Here is a 20942-nt window from a genome sequence, read left to right as displayed (position 1 = left end):
TCGTTTACATTGTAGGTCATATATTTTAACATTATTTACCGAACAAGTCCTGATGATGACAGTGCTCAAACCCAATGGCCTGAGTATTGGAATCTAGTACAGCTGATCTATTTGATCCCACTGTTTAGGAATGGAATTGGATTTGTGAAGATTTTCCAGATTTGTCATGAGCTGTGCTTGGAATCTTCTCTTCAGTCAGGTTGAATGTTAATCTTCTACTTCTTGGACTTTGGCCCTTGTAATGTCTTAATGCTAGATGGATATTCACCATCAGTCAGACCAGTCAATTATATGTGCAGCAGGCTCCAGACCCGTGCCTCAGACATCACGTCAGCAATACAGACATGATTTGGATTTTTAACTTGGAAAATGATATATCCCATGAGGCGTCAGTGTTTTGATCCAGGATGCTTCCATGTAGTTTTGTATTTGTCTTTCTAGTTGAAGAGGGTGTGAGGCCATGCTGAACACACTGTCAACAAGTGAACACCATTCAATCATCAGGATCCAAAATTAAATGGACCAGCACATCAAATACAGTTCATTTTGAATTGGTATTTCTGACTGGGCCAGTAAAAGGAAATGTGAGCAGCGCCAAACCTATTACTGGATAAGCAGATTTTTCCCACCTCCAACAGAGAAACTTTTTGAATGAGTGACCATTGGGCCTGCTAATAGCATCCATCAATCACAGTACAAATTGGCATACTCCTCCCAAAGTGCCCTGGCTCAATTTCCAACTGTGATGATAGAAGTTTTAATTATTTCTGTGTGCAACGTTGCACAAACAAGCACAAAAACTATTCAAGGCCACAGCAAAAGTTTTTAATCTGCCGTGTCATTTCCTGTTTAAAAAAAATTATGTTAAGTTCTACATTTCACAGAAAACGTTACTTTGCAAAGTGCAACATAGGTGCAAGCAAACTCAATAAGTACTGATAGGGAAGTGGATACTTGAGGATATGTCACCACTTGTGCTACAAATTACCTTGCTTCTCAATAGTCTTAATAGCTTTTTCTACTTCCTGATTTGCAACAGCTCATCGAAGATAACCACTCAAATTGCCATTAGCCACATGGTACAATGCACTATTCCCAGAGCATCAGTAAAGAGAAGTAGTGTTGTGGTGAATACATCTCTGAAGTACCAGCTGTTAGAAATGCAAATCGGGACTGAGTTGCTTCATGTTTCAGTGAATCAGGGATTGTATATATTTGTGTGGGGGCCCTGAGGTGACTTCCTATTACCCCAGTTGGACTACTGCACAGAAAATGTTTTATTTTCAGGAGGAACTACTATGGATCAAACCTTGTAACTTCATTTTCTGGTGAAAATACACAATGTGGGGCATGAAAAACCTTCAACAGTCTGGGGTAAGTGTCAAATTTCATACCAGGGATTTACTGTAAAGGCTAGTTTTGTGAAATATTTGGATTCATTTCATGTAACCTTAGTTTAACACCTGATTTCATAGCCTGGTTTGCCTTGTACATCAAGTCAAACATTTAAAGGGAAATATACTCTCTCAAGCTTAAAGTGAATGTTTTGTGAATTAGTTAGGCAACTAGGCAAGGCCCTCATTGCATTTGTATTAAAGCTGCTGGTTCAAGACAGTCTGATCACACAGTCTATGTAAAGCCATTCCTCCTTCTTCCATGCAGAATTAACTGTATGATTCTCCAGTATCTATTTTCGAGTAGCACAGACATTGATAGTGCTGACAACAATACCATGTCTCATTCCAATGATGCTGGAGTATTACTTCATTGTGTTTTTTTAAAATATAATACTTGCATTTCCAAGGTGCAACTGAAGGAAATTAAATATTTAAGGACATAATGTGGCAACAAAAGTAAACTAAGAACAGAACATACGCAAAATCCACCTTTTTCTGTTACGTGGCGGTTGTATCATATTCACTTCCCTTTTAACAATATGAATATGTTCCTTTTGACAAAAACAAATTATTTTTCATAATTTTAAATGTGTGAATTAAAAATACACGCACACACACAAAGAGGCACATGCTGGCATCCACAGATATGGTCACTTGTCGATTTTCCATGCTATAGTTTGTTTTTAGTTTCTGGTCTGGAACACAGCTATTTAACTGTTTTGTCCTGTACGATCAATGCTCAGAATCCATTCCCATAACTGTTTCTAACACAGCTCAGCCTGAAAGGAGTGCTGAAATATTTGTACATTTCAGATTCCAAACCAATGACTGACCTCTTCAATACATTTGTAACAAAATACAAGCCTGGAGTGCTAAATTTAAAATTTGTATTGTCTCTGGCTGTCTCTCTCTGCCCAGTGCCAGCTTATTGCTTCGAACTACAATATAAATTAACCATTATTTTTATATTAAATAAAATGCACAAACTAAGTTACAATTTCTTGTTTTTCAAAACATTTTAAACGTATTTTACTTTACAGATCATGCTGTATTTCCAACAATGTTGAGCATTAAATACAATATTTTGAGCAAGAAGAAGTTAGATACTTTTCTAAATAGCCTATAATTATCAAATACTTGTTGTTTGGAAGTTCAGTGTTCATGCCAAGAAATCATAAAACTAAAGAAAACAACATTCAACTGTTTTCCTTTTCTTTTGCTTCTGTATTAAATGTCTTTGGAACATATTTTGGAATAGCTCAAAAAATGTTGTTTTAATTAGAATTATAGAAATGTACACAGAAGGAACCCATTGGAATTGTCACTGTCAGGTCTATGGCAGAGCTGATATACTTATGTGCCTTTCACACATCCTTACTGGTGTTCAGTATTTTTATATATCGAATTGAATTACCTCAATTAATCATTTTGTGATAATCTATTTTCTAATAATCCTATGCATTAAATATTATTTTAAAACTGTTCCCTTTTTTATGCTTCTGAAATATGTTCCTCACCTACAACAGTTGTTACTCAAATCACCAACTAATGGAAATAATTTCTTCACATTTACTTCCTCTCCAAAGACTGAATTTTTGTTCAGTTCAGTCGCGTTCTCTCGTAACCTTTTCTGCTCCTGTCATCCTTTTCTCTTACTAATGCTACAAATTTGGTATCAATTATTAATGACTTTTCCTCTATTGCCTTTATCTAAACTGTTTGTCTCATTTTCCAAAATTCACACCCAAGGGACGTGCACACAAACTATATCCTGACTATGCAGGAAACATTCTGTCTTTCACCTCCTCCTCTAGTAATTGCATCAGTTAACATTTCCATCTTGCATCTTGTGTACTCTGTCAAAAGCTTTTTAAAATTTCAAATATATTGCAGGCACGTTCCTCTTTCCAATTCGTCATCATGTTAAAACATTTGAGTAAATTAGTTAAAAACATGACAGACCTGTAAAGTCCATATTGTTGTCACTGAATAACCATAATTCTATTGTGTTCCTTAATGTTTTCCCTTAGTAACAGTGAATATGATACAGCCACTGCATTATAGAAAAAGGTGGATTTTGCACATGTTCTGTCCTTAGTTTACTTTTATTGCCACATTATATCCTTAATTATTCCCTTCAGTTGCACCTTGGAAATGCAAGTATTGTACAAAAAAAACAGCCACGATGAAGTAATCCAGCATCACTGGAATGAGACATGGTATTGTTGCCAGTGTTCCAATCACTGTCTGTGATACTGGAGAATCATACAGTTAACTTTGTATTCTTTCTGTTTGGTAGTAGGACTACGGATTCTTTAGACCAGAAGTGTTAAACCATGTATTGCAAAAAACAATGATAAGACGAGTACAGGAAAGAGAGAGAATCTGGTGAACTGGTACAATGACAATAGTCTCTCCCTCAGCGTTAACAAAACAAAAGGAGGTAGTCATCACCTTCAGGGAGCATAGTGGAGGCCGTGCCCCTGTCTTCATTAATGGGGACAAAGTGGAAATGGACAAGCACTTCAAGTTTCTAGGTGTCCTGAACACCAATAACCTGTCCCGGTCTGTCTACGCTATAGTTAAGAAAGCCCAACAATGCCTCTACTTTCTCAGGAGGCTAAGGAAATCTGGTATGTCCTCTACAGATGCACCATAGAAAGCATTCTTACTCATTGTATCACAGCCTGGTATGGCTCCTGCTCTGTCCAAGACCGGGAATCATGAGTGAAAACCAGTCCAAACCAGTTCCCACCCATTGAGTCTGTCTACACTTCCTGCTGTCTCAGAAAAGCAGCCAGTATAATCAAGGACCCCAGACGTACTCTCTTCCACCTTCTTCCATCGGGAAAAAGATACAATAGTCGAAGGACACATACCAACCAACTCGAGACAGCTTCTTCCCTGCTGCCATCAGACTTTTGATGGACCTACCTCTTATTAAGTTGATCTTTCTCCACATCCTAGCAATGACTGTAGCACATTCTGAGTTCTATCCTTTACTTCTATGTACAGTATACCTTGTTTGTATAGCACGCAAGAAACAATGCTTTGCATTGTACATGAATACACGTGACAAATCAAATCGAAACGATGCATTTTTTTTTGCTGGTAAAGTTGTTTCTTTTTAAGATCAAGAAGCCTATTTGTTAATGAAACATTGATGTTGTTCAGGATGGCCTGATCATTTAAAGCCAGAATGTCTATTTCCTGTGTGTGACGGCAGCCTGAGATTCCTTAAGAGCTAAATTGTTGCATTGACTGGAATGTTTCTGGTTTCTGCAGTGAGCATTGATTGCTTTTCACCAGTTTCAAAACTGTCTCTGGAATGGAACATCTCGGGACATTGATACATGGATTTTAACGTATTTCTCTTGGAACTTCTAATGCATTGTTATGATGAATAATGAGATTAAAGGACAGGAGTGAAAAATGGAATTCATTATTTGGCCAAAAACGTATACGAGCTCCTAAGCATACGTTGAGTTAAATTTAGTTTGGGAACTTTGCGTTTAGCCTACAACTCAGAATGGAGTTAGCATTTTAAAATGTGTTTGCTTCATAACTTGTGCACCACAGTCCAGGGTGCAACATCTGGGTTTCTCCAAACACCAAATGATTGGAATTTTTAAAACCTTTGGAAGAAACTTGCGTGGGCACTTCCATGAAGTGGAAGCAGCAAATGTAATTATATGTTCAAAATAACTGGTACTGGGCAATTACAGACACAACATCCTTGCTTCAACATTAGGAAAATTAATGGAATCAATATGTGACCCAAAATGGAAGAGTACTTGGATTTTTTTAAAAACGTAACCTAACAAATGGTGATTAACCCAGGATTCTTTTGAAGGAACTAGTGTCTCATCGGGATGTCATTTGATGTAGTGTAGGAATATTAAATGAAATTTAATAAACATTCTCCCTATACCTTTGAACAGATGAGGGCCTCTTTGAAGGATGCCCCCAGTTCTTTCTCAGCAGCCTAGTGGTTACAATAATTATATTTATCACCAGAGAAGAAGGTAGTTGTCAATTGCTGTTTCGAGTGATACTTAAAGGTATGGCCTGAAATAGCCTTTAGGAATTTATGCCTACATGACTCTTATGTACTGATTGCAGCAGTTGACAATCAACAAATTCCATTCCTTCTTTGACAACATCCTATAATACACATTTAAGTTAATGAAACATTCCAAGAAGGAATGTGATCAAAAATGACAATGACCAAGGGGACATTAGGAACAGTGCCCAAATTCTTAATCAGTGGTGAGTTTCAAGTAGCATCTTGAAGAAAGACAGGTAAATGGTGAAGCCTTCCATTGTTTGCTGGAGCAGAGAGACAGATAAGAAATTACCTGTTAAAAACCTGTTTAAATAAGTTTAAAGCACTTTGTAGTAAGAACTTACCTTGTAGAACGGAATGGGACGGCCGTAATTATGGGGGATTTCAATCTACGTATTGATTGGCCGACCCATGTTGGACGCGGTGGGCTTGAGGAGGAGTTCTTGGAATGCTGCCGGGATAGTTTCCTTGAACAGTGTGTGTTGGAGCCGACGAGGGAGCGAGCTATCTTGGATCTGGTGTTATGTAATGAGGCGGGTAGAATTAGGGACCTTGCGGTGAAGGATCCTCTTGGGGAGAGTGATCATTGTATGGTGGAGTTTCTGGTGCAGATGGAGGAGGAGAAAGTGGGTTCCCGGACACGTGTCCTTTGTTTGAACAGAGGGGAGTACAGTAGGATGAGAGAAGAATTGGCGAATGTGGACTGGGGGAGCGCGTTGGAAGGTAGGTCTGCTGAGGAGCAGTGGAGGATCTTTAAGGAGATCTTTCTTGGTGCTCAGCAGAAATTTATTCCGATGGTTAAAAGGACCGTAGGAGGAGAGGTAATAAGCCGTGGATAACGAAGGAGGTGAAGGAAAGTGTTAAATTAAAAGCGGAGGCGTTTAGAGTAGCTAAGAGTAGTGGGCGAGAAGAGGATTGGGAGAGGTTTAAATGTCAACAAAGATTGACAAAGAAGTTGATAAAGAAGGGTAGGAGAAACTATGAAGCTGGGCTAGCGCTTAATATAAAAAAGGATAGCAAGAGTTTTTATAAATACATAAAAAGGAAGAGGCTGGCTAGGGTGAACGTTGGACCTTAGAGGATGAGAAGGGGGACTTAGTGGTGGGGGATGGGGATATGGCTGAGGTCTTGAATAACTTTTTTGTTTCGGTCTTCACGGAGGAGGACGTGGATAATTTGCTGGGTGTTAGAGATGGAAAGGTGGTAGGACTGGAGGGTCTCAATGACATTACTGTTACTAGAGAGGCGGTGCTCGACAGACTGGAGGAGCTGATTGTGGACAAGTCCCCAGGACCGGATGGAATGCATCCGAGGGTTCTGAAAGAAATGGCGGAGGTGATAGTGGATGCCTTGGTGGTTATTTTCCAGACGTCGCTGGATTCCGGGGAAGTGCCGGAAGATTGGAAAACGGCTAATGTTACGCCATTGTTTAAGAAGGGTGCCAGGCAAAAGGCAGGGAATTATAGGCCTGTTAGTTTAACGTCTGTTGTAGGTAAAATGTTAGAATCCGTCATCAAGGAGGAAATAGCGAGGCATCTTGAGGGGAATTGCTTGATAGAGCAGACGCAGCACGGTTTCATTAAGGGGAAGTCGTGTCTGACAAATTTACTGGAGTTCTATGAGGATGTGTCTAGGGCGGTGGATAGAGGAGAGCCGGTAGATGTGGTCTTTCTTGATTTTCAGAAGGCGTTTGACAAGGTACCTCACAAGAGGTTATTGCAGAAGGTCAGGGGACATGGAGTTGGGGGTAGGGTGTTAGCGTGGATAGAGGATTGGTTGTCAAATAGGAGGCAGAGAGTGGGGGTCAATGGGTGCTATTCGGATTGGCGGTTGGTGACTAGTGGAGTGCTCCAGGGGTCGGTGCTGGGGCCTCAGCTATTTACCATTTATATAGATGATCTGGAGGAGGGAACCGAGTGCATGGTGTTGAAATTTGCTGATGACACCAAGATTGGTGGAACGGCAAATTGCGCGGAGGGTGTGGAGAGTCTACAGAAGGATCTAGATAGGCTGGGCGAATGGGCCAGGAACTGGCAAATGGAATTTAATGTTGGCAAGTGCGAGGTGGTCCACTTTGGTAGGAATAATGGTAGGAAGGATTATTACTTACGTGGCAAAAAACTGCAGCAGGCAACAGTGCAGAGGGACCTTGGGGTCCTTGTGCATGAGTCGCAAAAACCCAGCTTGCAGGTGCAGCAGGTGGTCAGGAAGGCGAATGGGATGCTGGCCTTCATCGCGAGGGGGATTGAATATAAAAGTAGGGAGGTCTTGCTGCGGCTGTATAGGGCATTGGTGAGGCCGCAGCTGGAGTACTGTGTGCAGTTTTGGTCGCTGTACTTACGCAAGGATAGTTTGGCCTTGGAGGGAGCGCAGAGGAGGTTTACTAGGCTGATGCCGGAGTTGAAGGGGTTGAGCTATGAGGAGAGGCTGAATAAACTAGGCTTGTACTCGTTAGAGTTTAGAAGAATGAGGGGAGATCTCATTGAGACGTATAAGATGATGAATGGGATGGATAAGATAGAGGTGGAGAGACTCTTCCCGCTCAGAAAGGACAGTAGGACTAGGGGGCACAGCCTCAAGATAAAGGGGGGGCGGTTTAGAACGGAGTTGAGGAGGAACTTCTTCACTCAAAGGGTGGTGAATCTCTGGAATTCTCTGCCCGTTGAAGTGGTGGAGGCTGCCTCGCTAAATATTTTTAAGATGCGGGTTGATGGGTTTTTGATAAGAGAGGGGATTAAGGGTTATGGGGAGAGGGCGGGAATGTGGAACTGAGCCACGACAGATCAGCCATGATCTTATTGAATGGCGGGGCAGGCTCGAAGGGCTAGATGGCCTACTCCTGCTCCTATTTCTTATGTTCTTATATCACAGTCAGTGACGATAGAGTGAAGGTAATAGGAGATGTACAAGAGGTCAGAGTTAGAGGAGTGTGGATTCCTCAGTGAATGTAGAGCTGGAGGAGGTTGCAGAGATGGAGAGGGGTGAGACCACAGTGGGATTTGAACACCAGGATGAGAATTTAGTGGACCAGAATCCAATTTAGATCAGTAAGCACCAGCCAATTGGTGAGCAGGACTTTGTATAAATAAGGTAATAGTAGCAAATGAGGATGACTTGTATTTTAGAGCATCTCTCATGACCTCAGCATGCTCCCAAATGTTTTACAATGCATGGAATACTTTTCAAGCATAGTCAGTGTTGAAACGTCAGCAAACTGGCAGCCAGCAAATCCCACAAACAGAAAGACAATGTATGACCAGATAATCCATTGTGATGTTGAGATATAAATATTGATCAGAGCATTCCACTGCTGCTTTTTAAATAGTGTCATGTAAATCATCCTTAGATAGATAAGCACCTTGTATGAAAGGTGACACCTCCAGCAGTGCAGTACTCCCTCACTGCATTGTCAGTCTACATCATATACTTATCTTTGGAGCAAGGTTTGAATGAATGACCTTTTCAATTTTGTTGCAGAGGTTGCTCATGTGATTTTGGTGATCAGATACTCACTTCAGCTGCTTCAGGTTTTCTTTGTGGGGGTGGGTCATTTTCTCCCTTGCACCCCAAGGCTGGCAGTTATTCTGTCAACAGTATATGTAATGCTGTATCCTCAGCCTCTGAGTCATTACTCCTGTATCCTTACATGCACCAAATTCTGATCATCTGTCATCTCTGCACTTGCTAAACTACATTGGCTTCCAATTCGTGTTTTCAGTATCCAGCTCAATTGTGTGTAAAACCAGTCTCCCATCCATTGATTCTGTTTACACTTCCCACTGCCTCAGCAAAGCAGCCAGCATAATTAAGGGCCCCATGCACCCGGACATTCTCTCTCCCACCTTCTTCCTTCGGGAAAAAGATACAAAAGTCTGAGGTCAGGTACCATCTGACTCGAAAAGTTTCTTCCCTGCTGCTGTCAGACTTTTGAATGGACTTAACTTGCACTAAGCTGATCTTTCTTTACACCCTAGCTATGATGTAACACTACATTCTCTTCCTTCTCTATGAATGGTATGTTTTGTCTGTATAGTGCACAAGAAACAATACTTTTCACTATATGTTAATACGCCTAACAATAAATCAAATCAAATGCATTGCTCTAGCTATAAATTCCAATTTAAAACCAAAGTATGTAACTATTTTGCGATCTGATGCAGGATAGAGTCCATTGTCTGGGGCGGCACAGTGACTAGAAATGCTGCCTCCCAGGGACCTGGGTTTGATTCCCAGCTTGGGTCTCGGTGTGGAGCCTGCATGTTGCCCCTGTGTCTGTGTGGGTTTCCTCTGGGTGTTCTGGTTTCCTCCCACAGTCCGAAAGATGTGCTGATTAGGTGCACTGGCCATGCTAAATTCTCGCTCAGTGTACCTGAACAGGAACTGGAGTGTGCAACTAGGGGATTTTCACAGTCATTTCAATGCAGTGTTAATATGAGCCTACTTGTGACACTAATAAAACTTTAAAAAATTGTCCCGTACCCTTACATTGTAGGATGTCATTGAATAGGAGGAAGACATGGTCACAGAGAGAGAGGTATTTCTTGAGATGGTTGAGTCACAACTTTTGTACATCATCATGAGGCAATGAAACCAAACCTGTTGTTCAACCTTCCTGTTGTATTGTGAGATCAACACTTCTCTCTTCCTCTTCCTAAGACTCAACCACCCTCAACTATTGCTCAAGCATTGGCTGGAATCCAACCTCTCACTTTGTCTCAACTGATTCTCTTCTTTTGTTTCTCTTCCCTTTGTTAATTTTCTTAACAATTTGAAGGCATGATTTTATTTTTGTTAGCGTATCATTCTACAAAATACGCCTGAACAATTCACTATTTCAGTACTAAAGAGAAGCATTTTCTTAAGTTTATTGAAGTCATGGCCAACTCCCAGGCCCTCAGGAATCTTTTACCTTATGGATTAGTACTTCACCCACACGTCTTCCTGCAGCTGTTCCCTAGAGTGAAACCAATCGTAAAAGTCAATTTTTTTCCCTATTCCCGCTGTAATGGGTGCGTGCCCTACTGTGTGGCTGATTACATCCTAACCCCCTCCAGAAATTCAGATGTAGCTTCAGTTGATTGCTTAAGAGGAGTGAAGAAGAATGTGTTCTGAATGCTACTTACCATAGAACCCTACAGTGCAGAAAGAGGTCCTTCGGCCCATCAAGTCTGCACCGAACACAGTCCCACCCAGGCCCTATCCCCATATCCCTACATATTATACCCTCTAACCTACGCATCCCTGGTCACTAAGGGGCAATTTCTTAGCACGGCCAATCAACCTAACCCGCACATCTTTTGGACTGTGGGTGGAAACCAGCGTACCGGGAGGAAACCCACACAGACATGAGGAGAATGTGCAAACTCCACACAGACAGTGACCCGAGCTGGGAATCGAACCCAGGACCCTGGAGCTGTGAAGCAGCAGTGCTAACCACTGTGCTACCGTGCCACCCCATTTTCCTCTTTTAAAAAACACCATCAATGAGGATCCAGTGTTTGTTTCTATATAGAACGGTAGGAAGAACCTGGGGGAAATAATAATAATAGCAGTTTCTATAATGTGGGGTTGGGCAGGGGGAGGTGATGGAGCTCTTGACGCACAGTGGTAGCATCCATACCTTGGGGCCAGACCCTCTGGGTTCAAATTCCACTTCAGAGACCTAATGAATTTTGAACTTGGCACTTGGTTGCCTATAAATCTCTGAGAGTGATAACAAGTAGAAAGAGCAGAAGAGTTTCCTGGTCAGCCAGACTACAGACGGCCATTGCAACACTTTATCACATATAATCATGGGCCAATCCAATGGACATCCATTGTCACCAATGCCCGTTAGGGAATAATACCTTAAGGTGGAAGGAGATAGTTCAGAGAGCCTTTCTGTGTGATAGACATGATTCCAGGATTTTATATTTCCTCCCTAATACTTGGGTCACAGTGCTACAGATCATTGTAGGCTAAGGGCTAACAACTGCGGTGGATGTAAGTACTAATGACAAAAGTAGAAAGAGGAATGAGCTCCAACAGGGAGACTTTCGAAAGCTTGAAAAGTTATTGCAAAGTAGAAGCTTAAAGGTGTGGGTCTGTGGATTGCTCCTGCTGCCACGTGCTAACAAATACAGAAATAGGAAATTTCAAATGACTGGAGAGATGGTGCAGGAAGAAGGACTTTGAGGATTTTGGGAGCAGTTCTGAGCGAGATAGAAGCTAGATGAACCAGATGTGTTCCACTTCAACAGGGATGAACCCATTGTCCTGTTTTGTTCCTGCTGTTCGGGATGATTTAAATTAACTTGATACGAGACTGTAAACTCGAGTGCAGTACAGTGGTTCCCAAAAAGCGGATCGTGACTCCCAGTGGGGTGGTGTGATCAGCAATTAGGGCAGCGAGAGCCATCTCCTTCCCTGCCAGCAATGAAGACTGCAGAACAAAAACTCCGGGCACTCGAGGTCAGCTCTGAGTCTCTTTTCATAAGGCACAATTCTTTTTTTCTTGCCCCAGGTGGGTGCGACTAAATGAAATTTGCTGCCTCCAACAGAGGCTGCAAAATAGTTCATGAAAATTCTAAACATTGCCTGTATTCCAACCCCCCTTCACCCCCCCTTCCCCCCACCATTCTCTCAATTTCCCCTGCCCCTCCACTCAACCCCCTCTTTTCTTGATACTCTGCTCTCTGAATGCTCCCATTCCAGGTCCCTCAGCTCTACCTGACCTTACAACTGGCCTCCAACCTGTTTCCCCCCCACACACCACCCATGCCCCTCATGGCAATTTTCAAGCTTCAAAATGAGTCACAGTCACAAAATCTTTAGCAAGCCTGCTGTAGAGTTAGAAAGGAGCAGAGCTTGATTGGGTGTTGAAGAGAGTGGTCAAAGGCAGCTGAATTTTGGTTGAGTTAAGAAATGAGGGCGGTGTTATTACCCAATTGTGTTTATTCTGTTGGCCATCAGCTAGTGGGAAAGATGTAGAGGAACAAATTTATTGAGAATTTAGAGAGATACAGGAACTATGGAGTAATAATAATGGGGGACCGTGGCCACAAATACGAAGCTGGCTGGGTGACAGGAAATGGAGAGCAGTTATTTTTCAGATGGGAGGAAGGTAGACAGTGATATTCCCAAGTGATACATACGCAAATCATTACTCATCTCTGTGTATATTAATGCCTCAGACTTGGATGTTCAGGGCACCAGATTTGCAAATGAGACAAAGTTTAGAATTGCAGTATGCAAATAATTGTGACATCAAGAAAACAGGTTGGTGAAATGGACAGGCAAGTGAAGTTTTAGGCAGAGAAATGTGAAGTGATACATTTTGGTTAAGATAAATGAGGAGAAACAATATGAACTAAAGGGTACAATTCTCAGGAAGTTGCAGGAGCAGGAAGACTTGGTACGTGTGCACATATTGTTGGTGGTATGGCAAGTTGAGAACATGACTGAAAAGGCATATGGCACCCAGGGATTAGAGACCTAGAGTAGAAGAACAAGGAAGTTACGGTGAACCTTTCGAAACACTGGTGTGTCGGCTCAACTGGAGTATTGTGCCCAATTCTGGGCACTGTACTTTAGAAAAGAGGTGAAGGTTTTACAGAGGGAACACAGGAGGTGGGAGGGTCATGAGGCAACCCTCCAGAAATATGTTGAAACAGAACTGGCAATCATTGGAGATTGGGTGGGGGAGAGATTGGGTGGAAAGCATCTTGATTAAGCTCGATATTACCTTTCCTCTTTGTCCACTTGGGCATCTCCAGCAGTTCATCACTGGATAACGATTAGAATCAGGAATCCAAGAGAAATTTCCTCTTCCTACAATCCAAATAAAATGAGGCCAGTTGTGGTAATTAAACAACTCTCCTAGCTAAAATCGGAGGCCAAAACTGAGCAGATCCTGGTCTATATTTCTCAGTTATTCAGCTAGGTATGCTACATTTCAATTGTTGTAATGTCACACGACTCCAAATGAGGGTCAGCGCTGAGCAGTTTCGTGCTTATTTATTATCTAGTGCCAAGAGTAGGATTGGAGTCTCTTTCTCCACGGATGTCAAAAGTACTCCTTGTCCCTGATTTTGAAGCATTAGGAAAATTCCTTTACTTTATAGTAGAGGACATTATCTTTGTTTCTTCAGAACCATTTAATTGTGTACTACTTTATCCTTTGGCTCTTCCAGTATGCTCAACTTAATTTCCTACGTTTACAACAGTAACTCCACTTCAAGAATACTTGATTACATATGAACATACAAATTAGGAGCAGGAGTAGGCCACTCGAGCTCTCGAGCCCACTCCACTTAGTCAATAAGATCACAGCTAATCTCATTAGTTGCAAAAAAGCTTTGGGAAGTTCCAAGGTGTTAAAAGGTGCTTTATAAATATATCCATCTCTCTTTGATTTGCTGATGTTTAATTTATTGGTGTAAAATTACTCTAAATTCACCAGAAATAGAAGACTACTTTTTAAATTATTTATAATTAAATTAAATACGTTTTAAATTATTATTTGCCTCGGTGATTATTTTCCAAACGTCGCTGGATTCCGGGGAAGTGCCAGAAGATTGGAAAACGGCTAATGTTACGCCGTTGTTTAAGAAGGGTGGCAGGAAGAAGGCAGGGAATTATAGGCCATTTAGTTTAACGTCTGTTGTAGGTAAAATGTTAGAATCCGTGATCAAGGAGAAAATAGCGAGGCATCTTGAGGAGAATTGTTTGGTAGAGCAGACGCAGCACGGTTTCGTTAAGGGGAAGTCGTGTCTGACAAATTTATTGGAGTTCTATGAGGATGTGTCTGGGGCGGTGGATCGAGGAGAGCCGGTGGATGTGGTCTGTCTTGATTTTCAGAAGGCGTTTGACAAGGTACCTCACAAGAGGTTATTGCAGAAGGTCAGGGGGCATGGAGTTGGGGGTAGGGTGTTAGCGTGGATAGAGGATTGGCTGTCAAATAGGAGGCAGAGAGTGGGGGTCAACGGGTGCTATTCGGATTGGCGGATGGTGACTAGTGGAGTGCCCCAGGGGTCGGTGCTGGGGCCTCAGCTATTTACCATTTATATAGATGATCTGGAGGAGGGAACCGAGTGTAGAGTGTCGAAATTTGGTGATGACACCAAGATTGGTGGAATGGCAAATTGTGCGGAGGGTGTGGAGAGTCTGCAGAAGGATCTAGATAGGCTGGGCGAATGGGCCAGGAACTGGCAAATGGAATTTAATGTTGGCAAGTGTGAGGTTTTCCACTTTGGCAGGAATAATGGTAGGAAGGGTTATTACTTATGTGGCGAAAAACTGCAGCAGGCGACGGTGCAGAGGGACTCGGGGTCCTTATGCATGAGTCGCAAAAACCCAGCTTGCAGGTGCAGCAGGTGGTCAGGAAGGCGAATGGGATGCTGGCCTTCATAGCAAGGAGGATTGAATATAAAAGTAGGGAGGTCTTGCTGCGGCTGTATAGGGCACTGGTGAGGCCGTAGCTGGAGTACTGTGTGCAGTTTTGGTCACCGCACTTACGCGAGGATATTTTGGCCTTGGAGGGAGTGCAGAGGAGGTTTACTAGGCTGATTCCGGAGTTGAGGGGTTTGAACTATGAGGAGAGGCTGAATAAACTAGGCTTGTACTCGTTAGAGTTTAGAAGAATGAGGGGAGATCTCATTGAGACGTATAAGATGTTGAATGGGATGGATAGGATAGAGGTGGAGAGGCTCTTCCTGCTCAGAAAGGACAGTAGAACTAGGGGGCACAGCCTCAAGATAAAGGGGGGGCGGTTTAGAACGGAGTTGAGGAGGAACTCCTTCACTCAAAGGGTGGTGAATCTCTGGAATTCTCTGCCCATTGAAGTGGTGGAGGCTGCCTCGCTAAATATTTTTAAGAAGCGGGTTGATGGGTTCTTGATAAGAGAGGGGATTAAGGGTTATGGGGAGAGGGCAGGAATGTGGAACTGAGCCACGACAGATCAGCCATGATCTTATTGAATGGTGGGGCAGGCTCGAAGGGCTAGATGGCCTACTCCTGCTCCTATTTCTTATGTTCTTATGATCAAATAGTAATTGATTTGGAAATTAGGATCCTATGTTCCCATTTTGATTCTAAGTGTTGGGCAGATCTGGAACTGGGAGTGTTTCAGATCTGACTTTTAGATCCATTCATAGGCGCCCCCATACATACTCTGCCTGCAGTAATATCAGTGATTTTGAATCACGCTGCACAAGCTTGTGGATAAACATGTCCAAAACCCTGCTGCTCCAATCGGAGCCTGCAACTGCACGTGCGCAGAAAAAAAAGATAGAATGCTGCTCCCCTGCCACATCCCCCCCAGCCCGGATAATGCCTCCCCCTGGCCCTGACAGGCATCGCCCCACCCCCACAATATTACTGACCCCCTGATCCCACACCCTGGCCACCCAGACCGATTGTGATCCCATCTGCCCTTCCTCCCACTGATCTCTGCAGAATGGCAGTGGACCCCCTCCCTCACTGATCTCGCGCAGAGTGGGAGCGGACTCCCTCCTCCCACTGATCTCAGGCAGAATGGCAGTAGAACCCCCTCTTTCCGTCCCCCTGTTGATCTCGGGCAGAGTGGTAGCAGACTCCCTTCCTCCCTACTGATCTCAAGCAGAGTGGCGCTGGACTCCCCATTACTCCACCCACATGCTCCTCTGAAACATTCAGAGGCTGCAGCAGTCCAATTTGCGAGGGCTTTTTGCACATACTTCAGCTGGCTGAGTGCACTGGGACCCATCCAAAAGACCCACAGTCAGTGGTGAGACCTGGGTCCATGCTGCAAGCCAATCGCCCTGCTGAGCAGAGCCCCTCGACCCGAGAAACAAAATGGCTGCAACAGAGAGCCGTCGGACACGAGGCACTTACCTCCTCACACACGCTCGCAGATGGAGTACCCGAATTAGACTTTTATGGAGCATGTCTGTTTTACGTCAATTTGAGATGGGTGAATGCAGTGGTAAAGGGGGAAATGCCGGTAAAGTTGGGCCTGCCGCCCATTAAGTCGATTTAGACGCGTGCAAAGCGATCGTTTTCAGGCCTTGGTAAAGGGGGAACCAGTGTGAAGTGGGTGTGGATTGCGCTACTCTCCTAATGCCTGACTTTACCAAATTTTTGCGCCCAAAAACAGGTGCAACTGGATGGTGAAATTGAGCCCTCCTTGTTTTTTTTGCTGTTAATGTCAGTAACTGAGATTTTTTTTTAAAGTTCGAAGTTTTACTCATTTTTATGCACCCAAATCTTGACGGGAACAAGTGTCCCAATAATATAAAAATATGACTGTTCAAGTCATTGTTTATGATATTCTGTTGCAGCACAGTGGTTAGCACTGCTGCCTCACAGCACCAAGGACCTGGGTTCAATTCCAGCCTTGGGTGACTGTCTGTGTAGAATTTGCACATTCTCCCCATGTCTACGTGGGTTTCCTCTGGGTGCTCCTGTTTCCTCCCACAGCCCAAAGATGTATGGGTTAGGTGGATTGGTCGTGCTAAATTGCCCCTTAGTGTCAGGAGGATTTGCAAGTAAATACATGGAGTTATGGGGATAGGGTCTGGGTGGAATTGTGATCCATGCAGACTTGATAGGCCAAATGGCCCCCTTCTGCACTGTGTGGATTCTACAATTATAGTAACTTTTTCTGGTTCAGCATCAACGGGGGTAGGGGTTTAAATGGAAGGAGCAATGATGGCTGTTCCGAGATACCCCAAGGAATGATAATAAATTTACTTCCTCGTTTGTCAGTCAGTAATAACAAGCTAGAATCAATTTTACCAGAAGACGGATTATGTCCATAATGGCTCCCAAGACTGATGCAAGAGTATGCAATGACCAATATTTGATATTGTCAGATAAAGCAAGTAATGCAAGATGCGCAGATTAATTAGTTTTAAACTGCCCAACTATGCATTAACAGTATCTATTTCCATTGTACTGAGCAGCGCACACTTTTACACTGACATTTCTCAGTCGATAGTGCACGAGTAACTGTTGGGTACAATGTACGTGGTGATTTCCTTATACAGCTATCCAGTCCTGCCCAGAGGCAGCATTAGATAGTGTTTCTAACACAATCAGAAGTAACTTGTGTCTTATTTTTTGGTTTTTGCTAGTTTGTAAGACAAAATTTGTTGTTCCTTCACAAAAGCAAAACACTGCAGATACTGGAAATCTGAAATAATAACAGAAAATGCTGCAACTACTTAATAGGTCAGGCAACATCTGGAAAAAGAGAAACAGGGTTGGTGTTTTGGGTCCATGACCTTTCATCAAAACTGTTTGTTACTCCTTGGCTGTAAGAGACTGGAAAATGGCAATGTCTCTGGGACCATAACTTTGAATAGTTTTTGGTTAAAAATTAATCAAATTGACCAGCATAAAAGTCTGAAAGGGATACTGTCTTAATCTTTCTCTCTCACTCACTCCCTAGAGAAGTGTGTGGAAGAGAGGAAGTGCAAAGGAAAATGTTTCTGTTCTGGGCCAACAGTGCATCAAGTCTTTATTGTTCTGTAAGACTGAGTCTCTTTGCCACTTATTCTCAACCAGTCAGAAGCAATTTTTTCTCCCAAATAATAGAATAAAAATGCTGATTCAGTTCAGCTTTGCAGAACATCTCCGTTCTGTCTATAAGCATGATTCTGACCTTGGCACTCACCATTTCAGTTCCTTTTCTCAATCCTAATTCAGTGCAAACTTTAGAGACAGTATCTTGTCTTCACCTTGAGGACTCCTCCAATCAACTTCTAATCATAAGCATTTCCTCCATTTTCCTACCAGCTTTCATTTACATTCAGTATTTTCGTTTTGGAGCAGTTTTAGTCCCTTGTCTTCCTCATGCTTTTTCAGAGCCTGAGTGAGTGGCATGAGGTATATCATCCCAGCACTTCTCATCTCTTTCTGATCCTTTAAAAAATAAATCCTTTGCTAGATTACTAAGTATGTTTTGAGCCACGCTTTGTGCTAGTGTTAACCATGTTCAGCTAGCAGCCTTTGGCTTATCCCTGCTCATTGCATCAGTCAGTCATCTACCTCCCTGAGCCAAAGGTTCCCTACCCTAAACAAGCTCCTTCTCCCCTTTCCAAACGCTGATAGACTTGCTGAGTATTTACAACATCTTTTGTAATTTTATGTAGCCTTGTCCCTTTCTGTTAAAAGTAAAACATTCATCAGCTCTCTGGGTAACCTAACTCTTAAGAAGTTCTGACAAATTACAAATAACTTGTTGCCATTTTAACCTTTTGAGTTTTACCAAGATTTGGGGTGGGGCAGTTCCAATCTGTAATGGTTTGAAGAGACAAAGTTTAACAATGTTTTAAATGTCACATTTAAATCATTCTGGATTTCAAGTTCAGCTTAAATTTCATTCTTACATCTCTGGAACAGGACGCATTGTACAACAGAGCACAAAAAGTACATTACTGGCAGCAGTAAGTTGGTACCAAGTGTTGCCACAGAAACGAACTGAAATAAATGTGCGAGAGTTCCAGCCTTGTGTTCCCAGTTCTCCATTTCAGATGCAATGATCACACAACACTCAAAAATGTTAAGAATCTTCCCAGTGAAGGAGAAGGGGATATTACTCTCAGTGAATGATTAGTAAATTCGCTATAAGCAAAATTACATGGAAATAAACGCCAAAGTTACGATTTATTCCAAAAAATCAGAAAATGGGGTGCTTTTTTTTCCTTTTTTAGAAGATAAGGCAGGGAACTACAAATTGGTTCTCTCACACAGCTCTGGAATTCTGATAAACTGGAAGCATAATTTTTCATTTTGCCATCTTTGCATCCATAAGAACACAATATAGCTGAAGTGCTCGTAGGGATTCTGACTTAAGTGTGTAAATAAAAATATCATGCAGCCAGCTGGTGCTGGATACTGCCTCCTCAAGAGGCAAGGATTTGCAGCAAAGAAACCATTCACCCCCGAATATCCATGTTCCTCAACTCTCCTTCCTACATTAAGATATCACTCTAGCATGTAAAAAGAATGAAAGAACAACTTGTAATTTATAATGCTTATTTATCTTGTCCTGACCATTCATATCAACTATTCCTTCTGGTAACCAACTCAATTTCCTAACTGCTCTCTGGGTAAAGTTTCTCCTGGATTCCCTATTGCATTTACTTAAAAGCTATTTTCTATTGATAGCCCTAGTTCCAAGTTCTGGTCTCATCAGCAAGTGGGAACATCTTCTCTGTTTACTCTAACAAATCCCTTCAATATCAATCAGGTCACCTTTTAGTCTTCCCTTCTGAAGGAAATATCCCTAGCTTTGTAATCTTTCCTGATGGATATGAGTTTAATTCTGATATCATTCTAGTATATGTTTGCACTTTCTCCATTATCTCCATATTGTACTCCACATGTGATCTAACCAAAGTTTTATACAAGGTTAACATAACTTCTCTGCCATTTAATTTGAACCCTCGAGAGATGAATCCTGGTGCTTTGTTTGCTCATCACATCATCTCCAGTTCTTTTCATTCCTTCATTATATTCAGGTAGTTATTTACAAAGGAGTATGTGGCCTTGTTCTTCAAGAAAGATGTATTATTTCACCTCAAACTTTGCTGATTATGTATCATTCTGAGAATTAAGTATATTCAAGATAGGGACTGATGGGGTTTTTTTAATACTAAGGGAATTGAGGGAAAGGAGATGGAGCAGGAAGATGAAGTAGAAGGTCAAAGGGCCAAATGACATACTCCTGTTCCTATTTCTTATATTCCTATGCATCTACTATGTGATGCCTTATCTAAGACTTTTAATATGTGAACTGCATCACCCAGAGTAACCCTTCCTAGTACGTCAAAGAATTCAGCGAGATTAATCAAGCATGACCTCTTAAAATTTGTGCTGACTACTTTTATATTTTCAGATATGCAATGTTCTTCTGTGACATCTTTGAGTAAGGTTCCGTTCTCTTTCCCAACAGTGATGTTGTCTATAATTCTCTGGATTCATTCTAGCTCCCCTTTTCAAATATGGAGATCCAGTTAGCTGCCCACTATTCTCCTGCTACAAATCCTGTTCTAATGAATCTTAACATATATTAATAGTGTCCCTGGTACCTCCTGTTAACTTCTTTTGATGTGCATGGATGGAGTCCATCACGTCCAAAGGTTTTCTCATTAAGTTTGATTAAGGGCGGCACAGTGATTAGCTGCGGACTGGGTTCGATTCCCAGCTTGGGTCACTGTCTATGCGGAGCCTGCACTTTCTCTCCATGGTCTGCATGGGTTTCCTCCAGGTGCTCCACTTTCCTCACACAATCCAAAGGACATGCTGGTTAGGTGCATTGGCCATGCTAAATTCTCCCTCAGTGTACCCGAACAGGTGCCAGAGTGTGGTGACTAGGGAATTTTCACAGTAACTTCATTGCAGTGTTAATGTAAGCCTATTTGTGGTAAATATATAAATAAACTTTAAACTTTTAATTTATTATCCCTCCCTTCTGCTCTTAAATGTCTACCTTTTTGATATCTTTCAAAATCTCC

At 42.2% G+C, this 20942-nt stretch overlaps 1 protein-coding gene across 1 annotated transcript in view; it reads left to right on the top strand.

The window, feature by feature from the left end:
• Positions 1-1277: 1277 nt before the first annotated feature.
• ipcef1 (interaction protein for cytohesin exchange factors 1) overlaps positions 1278-20942 on the top strand; it is a 135003-nt gene continuing 115338 nt past the window's right edge. The window contains exon 1 of the mRNA XM_080200345.1: positions 1278-1374. Within this exon, the coding sequence (XP_080056471.1) occupies positions 1342-1374 (33 nt within the window). The 5' untranslated portion in view covers positions 1278-1341. The remainder of the gene's footprint in view (positions 1375-20942) is intronic.

This window comes from Carcharhinus amblyrhynchos, chromosome 12, assembly GCF_965287045.1.
Source record: "Carcharhinus amblyrhynchos chromosome 12, sCarAmb.v2.hapA, whole genome shotgun sequence".
NCBI classification, from domain to species: domain Eukaryota; kingdom Metazoa; phylum Chordata; class Chondrichthyes; order Carcharhiniformes; family Carcharhinidae; genus Carcharhinus; species Carcharhinus amblyrhynchos.
This window is presented reverse-complemented; position numbering and strand designations above follow the sequence as displayed.